At 45.5% G+C, this 8,639-nt stretch overlaps 1 protein-coding gene across 3 annotated transcripts in view; it reads left to right on the top strand.

Moving 5' to 3' along the window:
* Positions 1-6,815, top strand: part of kcnh5b (potassium voltage-gated channel, subfamily H (eag-related), member 5b) — a 37,647-nt gene extending 30,832 nt beyond the window's left edge. Inside the window, exons 13-14 of one of the 3 annotated variants that reach the window (XM_037695049.1) lie at positions 5,739-5,938; positions 6,011-6,815. In XM_037695049.1, the coding sequence (XP_037550977.1) occupies positions 5,739-5,938; positions 6,011-6,815 (1,005 nt within the window). Of the gene's footprint in view, positions 1-5,738 lie in introns of all 3 variants that reach the window. The other 2 variants (XM_037695050.1, XM_037695048.1) reach the window with 2 other exon arrangements.
* Positions 6,816-8,639: the final 1,824 nt, after the last annotated feature.

An 8,639-nucleotide genomic window follows, 5' to 3' on the forward strand; every position in this document is an offset into this window, starting at 1 on the left:
GGTCGTAGACCGGACTCTGAGACCAGAATGTGTCCTCAGAGGGGTCGCAGACCAGACTCTGAGACCAGAACGTGTCCTCAGAGGGGCCGCACTAATGTTGAGGAATCGTTAACGACTCGTCTTCAGGTCAGAACCATTGATCGATCCAATGAGGTTCTGTCAACTGGACTTCAACAACAGCCGATCACACGGAGAACGTGGGTTCAGATCAGAAACAAGTTTACAGTTTTTAAAGGATAATCTCATTTCTGAGTGTTTTAATGGTTTAGAGTTCGAACGGATCAGAACGAGTCAGTGTTTGAGCGGGTCAGCGTTTGAACGATTCAATGTTTGAACGAGTCAGTGTTTGAACGAGTCAGTGTTTGAACGAGTCAGTGGTTGAACGAGTCAGTGTTTGAACGAGTCAGTGTTTGAACGGGTCAGCGTTTGAACGGGTCAGTGTTTGAATGAGTCAGTGGTTGAACGGGTCAGTGGTTGAACGGGTCAGTGGTTGAACGAGTCAGTGGTTGAACGAGTCAGTGTTTGAACGGGTCAGTGTTTGAACGGGTCAGTGTTTGAACGGGTCAGCGTTTGAACGGGTCAGCGTTTGAACGGGTCAGTGTTTGAACGAGTCAGTGGTTGAACGAGTCAGTGTTTGAACGAGTCAGTGTTTGAATGAGTCAATGTTTGAACGAGTCAATGTTTGAACGAGTCTGTGTTTGAACGAGTCAGTGTTTGAAGGGGTCAGTGTTTGAACGAGTCAGTGTTTGAACGAGTCAATGTTTGAACGAGTCAGTGTTTGAATGAGTCAGTGTTTGAATGAGTCAATGTTTGAACAAGTCAGTGTTTGAACAAGTCAGTGTTTGAACGAGTCAGTGTTTGAACGAGTCAATGTTTGAACGAGTCAGTGTTTGAACGAGTCAGTGTTTGATCGGGTCAGTGTTTGAACGAGTCAGTGTTTGATCGGGTCAGTGTTTGAACGAGTCAGTGTTTGATCGGGTCAGTAAACCTTTTTCTTCTGGCAGGTTTTTAATACCTACTTTCACTCAGGCATTTTTATATTTTTTGTATTACTGTTTGTTTTTAACCTTTGTATTGTGAAGCACTTTATACATCTTTTTGCTGTTGCAATTGGCTCTATACATAAATACTGATTGATTGATTGATTGATTGATTGATTGAGTTTTTGAACGGGTTAGTGTTAGAATGGGAGGACCCGTGCGAGGAAGATTCTTTTTGTTTCTGTAGAACTCATAAAAACATGAATAAATTAACAACAGGGGCCGTTAACTCGCACACTGTGAGGCTGCACATGCTGGGCCCTGTTTTTCCAGGACAGTGTGTGTTCTGGGAGGCTGGTGCCGGTCCTCCCTGGATTATTAATGGGTTTTTGTGTTTCTTCAGTGTTAGAGGCAGACTGACATCAGCAGTTTGTGTGCAGCGGTGCCTCGTCTTGATCTAAAATCCTTCCTTTGGACTGAGGGCAGAGTTTATACATCAGGAAAACAAACTGAGCGCACTCCGAAAAGGCTGGAATCAGAACTCTACTCAGTTTAGGAACCAGAACTGCCTACATCACAGAACTCTGGAGAACACGCTCTCCTGGGAACCTTCAGTGCAACAAAAACATAACTAGCTCCGGCCTCACTGTTTCACTGGACTGAAGAGGTTCTGTATCAGCCAGGTTCTGCTGATCAAATGCAGCCCTTCCTCACGACCTTTGACCTTTGACTTGCTAACTGATTAGCAGTTAGTCAGAGGTACTGATGGGAGTCCAGAGTCAGGGTTACTGAGCAGAATCTGTCTAGTCACTTGTTTTTTTAAAAAACAAAGTATTTTAATGATAATTTTGCTTTTTTTGATACAAAGAAAACAAGAGAATACAAAACAAAAAACCCTCTCACCCCATCCCTCCCACACTGGACCAGTCACACATACTCACATAAACTACACAGGCATTGACAAGTTTTCAACAAATGATACAAAGGGCTGCCAAGTGTCCCAGAATTGTCTTACAGAACCCTTCAGGGTGTATCTGATCTTTTCCAAATGGATGTGGTACATCACTTTCCTTACCCAATGTACATATGCTGCGGGGGGTGGGTCCTTCCAGTTGCACAAAATTAGCCTCCTGGCCAGAAGCGAGCCAAAGGCAATCACATCTCTCTTGCATTTCCTGAAGGACGTATCCACAGGGACCACCTCGAACAGTGAGATGAGTGGTGCTGGGTGAGCAGTTTTGTCACATATTCCAGAGAAGGTATCAAAGATAGGCTGCCAAAATGTCTGCAGCTTGGGACAGGTCCAGAACGTGTGCAGGAATGTAGCTAAAGTTTGTTTGCAGCGATTGCATGCTGGGTCCAGATCGGCCTTGATCCTGGACAGCTCTGGTCACTGCTGTTTGAAAAAAATCTTTCAGCTTGTTTTGTTAGTGATAATAGCACAGGTAATGATGAATGAGTGAGTTGATGATGAATGAGTGAGTTAATTATGAATGAGTTAGTTGGTGATTGTAATGAATTACGATGTGGACCTGGAAACTCAACCACAACACAGAAGTGAGCAAAAAGATTTATTGAAAACTTGTCGGGAAGGGAACTCCTGAGGGAGAACGTCAGCTGAAACTCTGCAGTGAGAAACAGGTTGGTGACTCGGATTGTTTGACTAAGAGAACATGAGTTCTGAAGCACTAATCTACAGAGTTTAATCACGGGTTGAAACGCAGAGCCTGCAATGACATCAGAGAGGAGGAAGGTTTGGAGGAACGTAGGCACAGCCAGATCACTCCAGATCACATGATATGCAAGTGTATCCTGGAAGGTCCAACAAATGCTCCTCTTCGGATCTCACAACACCTTGAGTCCAGTGAATGAGATCATGGTCAATAAACAGGCATGGGTCATTCACAGAGAGGAAGAGAAGGCAATACTTACAGGGGTTTAGCGGGAATCGGTGGTCAGAAGGCAGAACGAGAGTCGAGGTCCAGATATCCGATGGGCAGAAGTTATCCGTCATGGGCAAGACAACTGAGAGGAATCCGTGGTCATGAAGTGGGGTCAAGAACAGGAGCAAGCGAGCGCAGGAACTAGAATGCTGGATTACTTCCAGCACAAGGCAATCAGATAATCTGTCAGTGAGGCAGAGATTGAGGAGTGCTTAAGAAACACAGTGCACAGGTGCAGAGTGGGAGTGGCACAGGTGAGCTGAGTGATGCTGATGACAGTGCAGACAGAAAATACATATAAATGAGCATGACTTGACATAAAACATGAGTCATTACAGATGATGAATGAGTTAGTTGATAATGATGAATAATCATCTTTGGAGAATACCATCAGCTGTCACACACAGATATCCTCTATGAAACCAACTTCTGGTAGAAAAATGTTTTCGTAGATGGTGGAGCCTGCAGCCGTACATTACCCAGAATGCTTTGGACCAAGTTCCTCTCAGGCCCCATTTGATATTGAGTTCAGTAGATTAGGAGACAGAACTCCCCCTCACTCATTCATCCTGAGGACAAGTTCACTCCGACATACAGTTAGATATTTTTAGTTCAACTTGTTTCATGTTTTGTTCTTTTAAAGACAAGATTTACTGAATAAACATCACAGGAAAAATGTTTCAGGAAAAACTTTTTAAGACAAACATCTCAGGGCAAACGTCTGACAGGATCCAAGAAGACTGATGCACACCATGAAGCTGGCACACTTGAGTGTTTGTCTTTTAGCAAAATATCTCAGAAACCACTGGACTTACAGTAATATAGTGAGATAATATTTGGTGTGGTAGAAAATACAGAGTCATCCTTAGCCGATACTCCAAGCCCTAACCGTTCTTCCCATTGTTGACAGGTTCACTAAATCTGAACATTCTGTTCCCCTTACCAAACTACCATCCACCCTAGAGAGTGAACTCCTCTTGGTTCAACATTCACCTTCACGAGGTTCCCTCAGACATGGGCTCTGACCAGGGCCCGCATTTCATCTCCCACATCTGGAAATCCTTTTGTGAAGCCCTCAGAGCTTCAGTCAGCCTTTCCTCAGGCCTTCACCCACAGTCCAATGGGCAGACAGAAAGGTTGAACCAAAAGGTGGATCTCCCTTGGGCAGAGTGCACATATGATACCCTGACCTCCTTTGTAATAGTTTATCACCCTTCAAAGCATCTTTAGGTTACCAACCATCCAAGAAAATGACATTGTAGTTCCATCTCATAACGTAGGTTTTGGTGCCAAACCAAAGCAGCACTACTTCACACCGCTGACCAAAATAAGAAACTAGCAAATCAAAACACAAAACCCCTGCATCTGAATACAAACCAGGACAGAAGGTGTGGCTATCCTCACAAGACATTCCCTTGAAGGATTACCCATGTAAACTGGCTCCCAGGCTATTACCCTTTTGAAATAGAGAAAATCATCAATTCATCCTTAGTGCACATTCGGCTTCCTACCTCTATTAAGATTCACCCAACTTTTCATGTCGCTCAGGTTAAACCAGTCACCTCTAGTGCTCTTTGCTTTATTTCCACTCCCTCTCCACCCACCCAGCTCATCAGTAATCATACAGACTACAATGTTCGTCGCATTCTGGACTTGTTGTGTAGAGACCGAGGAGATCGGTTGTGGACTGGGAAGGCTTGATCATCATGGATACTCTGTGCTTTTATTTTAGACCCCAACCTCATCTCCACATTTTAGGAAGATCACTCTGGGAAGCGCTTGAGGTCATGAGGTGGCAACCATTGAAGGGAGGCACTGTCAGGATTACTGGCCCAGCTCCGTTCTTGTTATGTTTCTGTCACCAGCCTTTCTCAAAACAGCCCAGCCGAGTGGGTGTGGATTCAGAGATGTTGGCTTAAAAGTTTTCTATGCAGATGAGATTAATCTCAGTTGATAAATGTAGCTGATGTTTAAGACAGCCACAATTCTAGGTGGGATGGTTAAACTCCATATATGTAGTGACATTCCTGGTCTTCTGTTAAGAAATATTTGCATTTGCTTAACTTGTTTATTTTCTAGCTGATACTTACCTGTGCCTTGTGTGCAGAAATCACTTCTGTGATCCTGCTTTTTCATGCACATCCTTCCTCAAGCCTGTCCTTTTGCTCCTCCACTGAATGATCTGAACCTCCTCGCCCAACATGAAGTCCGCTCAGCCATTTATTCCTGTCTGCTCTCCACCACCCACCTGCACTGTCCAACGCTTGTTGCCTCTTCGCTCCATCGCCACAACTTACCTGGACACTATTTCCACTTACCTGGGAATCCTGGAATTCAAACTCCTGGACCTTTTCCCAGAATCCTGACCTGTCTCCTCTAAAACCTGCAAATGCGAGAGAGCAAAGACGAGTTTAATTCTGTCTCAGTACACCTGCAACTTGACATTCCACCCTCGCAATCATTAATCTATAAATCATCCATTTTCCAGATATGTACCCAGCCACACTGCCTGTCTACTTGAAAATAAAAGTCTTTTTTATTCTAAATATTTATTTTATGAACTTACTATCAATGTAAATTTTCTATGTAAATTGACACCCGATTTGTTCCATGGATGACATACTGGTCCATATGGGACAAATCACTTGCGTTCAGTGTCACCTGGACGTGAGTGTCATCTGGACCAGTATGTCACCTGGGATCAGTCTATCACCTGGACCTGAGTGGCCTCCGTCTTTAACACTTGACACAACTGTCATTTATATTTTACATGAAATGTTCAGATTATGACTTTCATTTTTTTGTTTTCTTCTAGATTATTTTCCGTAAAATCAGCGATGTGAAGAAGGAGGAAGAGGAGCGTGAGCGAGCGAAGAACGAGGTGCAGATCACCATCCCTCAGGACCACCCAGTCCGTAAACTCTTCCAGAAGTTCAAGCAGCAGAAGGAGCTCCGCAGCCAGGGTGCTGCAGCTGCTTCCCAGCTGGACCTGGAGAAGAACCAGCAGAAACACCAGCACCTTCACCCCCAAACTCTGCAGCTAAGCCCCCCTGGCCTGCAGCACTCCCTGCCTCTTAACCTTCACAGAACCCACGAGTCCCTGCAGAATGGAGCCCCGCCCAGTAGCCGCGTTCTGACCGTGTCGCAGGTCACGCCCCTCCAGAGTTCCCAGGTCTACAGCCAACCTGCTGAGGCTCCTGCCAAGCAGAACAACTGTGACCTGATGGAGCTGCAGCCCAGTCCTGCTGGAGGAGGACCAGATCCTGTCAGAACCAAAACCAGCACCAGTCCTGGGCTAGGAAAGCCTGCTGTCAGGCCTAGTGGATGGATGCGTCTGAAAAACAACATGGCTCCAGTGGAGAATAGGAAAGAGGGGCTAAACAACAACGTCAAGGCCATTTCTGTAGAGATGCTGTCTCAGGAGGTCAAAGGTCACACAGCAGGAGGGGTGGGGGGTGCAGGAGGGGTGGTAGGTACCAACCCTCTCCGTAAAACAGACTCGTGCGACAGCGGCATCACTAAGAGCGAGTTACGGATCGACCAGGCCGGTGAGGTGAGGACGCCCGCAGCCGTCACCCTCCTCCTTCACAGCCCCCTCCCTGGAGGGGCGGAGTCTCCTCACCCCTTCTGTTCCATGTCAGAGCAGGCCCTACAGGCAGTGCTGCTTGAGACTCGGCTGGAGCTCCAGGGGGACATTCAGACTCTGGGGGGCCGTCTGGGGGTCTTGGAGAGTCAGGTAGCTGAAATCCTCAAACTGTTGTCGGACTCGAGGCATCCGCCTATTGGGGCTCTGCCCCCCTCCAGCACACCCAAAACCAAAATCCAGCGCCAGGACATTTTCACCGTATCCAGACCTGTTTCCCCCGACACAGAGAAGGACAATGGGCCTTGAAGGGACCAGAACCAGGGGTGCACCACTTAAGTCGTCCCAGCTGTCCCGTCAGCACAAGGTTCTGTCAGATTGTACCAGATCCACCACTGGATCTGCAACACAAACTAACCAGCCTCTCTAATTTTTGCACGTGGATTTAGCAGAATACCCGAGGATCCATCCTGCTGTTAGCTCTGGACCAGGTTTGATCTCCAGACCTCCTAGGGGTCCCCCCACCCCCGTTGGTTCTGGCCCATTTGATTGTACATACCTCTCTATGCATGTCCAGCTGGATTCTGGTCTGCCAAAGAAACTTGACTCGTGTTTTTGAACACAAAGAAACACCTGATTGATCTAAAGAGAACGTTGAAATATTGTCATGAAAAAATTATCCTGAGAACTTTTAGAATTTGTCTTCAGTCTCTGTGGACGCTGAGTTACAGAACATGGTTCATCTTCTGTCTCTGTGGACGCTGAATTACAGAACAGGGTTTGTCTTCTGTCTCTGTGGACGCTGAGTTACAGAACATGGTTCATCTTCTGTCTCTGTGGACGCTGAATTACAGAACAGGGTTTGTCTTCTGTCTCTGTGGACACTAAGTAACAGAACAGGGGTTGTCTTCTGTCTCTGTGGACACTGAGTAACAGAACAGGGTTCGTCTTCTGTCTCTGTGGACACTGAGTAACAGAACAGGGTTTATCTTCTGTCTCTGTGGACACTGAGTTACAGAACAGGGTTTGTTTTCTGTCTCTGTGGACGCTGGGTAACAGAACAGGGTTTGTCTTCTGTCTCTGTGGACGCTGGGTAACAGAACAGGGTTTGTCCTCAGTCTCTGCGGACTCAGACCAGCAGACTGACTGTGCTTGGATCATTTATCAGCTGAGATGTTTGGTTGGTCATCATTTGATCTTTGACCTTTAGTCAGGGTTCCTACTCGACTCGAAAAGTCTGGAATTATTATTTATTTATTTTCCAGATTTATATAAATATGAAAAAAGAGAAGAAAGTGTAAAAAGAGTTTTGTTTGCAGACTTTGTTCTTCCTGAGATGCGTGTCTTCATGTGGACATTGGCGTCTCAGCATTGTGTTTTTTTTACTCTGTTTGAATTAGACCAGCGCTCCAAGTGAAGAGAAAGTGCCGTTACTCTGACCTGTGGAGCCTTAAACGTGTTAGGTTGCATTTTAATTGTCTGAAATAAGTTTGCAGTTCGGTTCGGTAGGCAGGGCGCTCAGTTCTGTTGAGGGGCGGAGCGCCCTGCTTGTATAATGGTAGGGAAAACGCTGATGTAAGAACCCTGCCCGTTAGCACATGATGTAGGAACTAGGGGTGCACCGATAAATCAGACCCGATTTTCTTAATTTTGGGAAATCGGAAATTGGCCGGTACTTGCATGAGAAACCGATTTTTTTTAGTTTTAACAACAATTGTCTGAACTTCATTTATATTTCAGAGCACTACCTCATGGCCAGTTAAAACAAGTTTGTATTGTTTTTAGGATATTGTTCAAGGGTATGTTTTTCAGCAAAATAAGATCAGAAAATCGAAGAAGCATTGTGACCTTATAACATCTGACAGTGTTGCTTATAAAACAAAATTGTTATTGGTCAAAATCGGAATCGGCAGGTCAGACTTTTTAGAAATGGGTGATCGGCCAGAAAATTGCAATCGGTGCACCCCTAGTAGGAACCCTTCCTCTAAACACAGATACGATGAAGGAACCCTGCCAGTAAACAGATATGATGGAAGAACATTGCCTGTAAACTCAGATATGATGAAGGAACCCTGCCAGTAAACATATATGATGGAGGAACATTGCCTGTAAACTCAGATATGATTAAGGAAC

The sequence above is a fragment of the Nematolebias whitei genome, chromosome 21 (genome assembly GCF_014905685.2).
Source record: "Nematolebias whitei isolate Nwh7 chromosome 21, NemWhi1, whole genome shotgun sequence".
NCBI classification, from domain to species: Eukaryota; Metazoa; Chordata; class Actinopteri; order Cyprinodontiformes; family Rivulidae; genus Nematolebias; species Nematolebias whitei.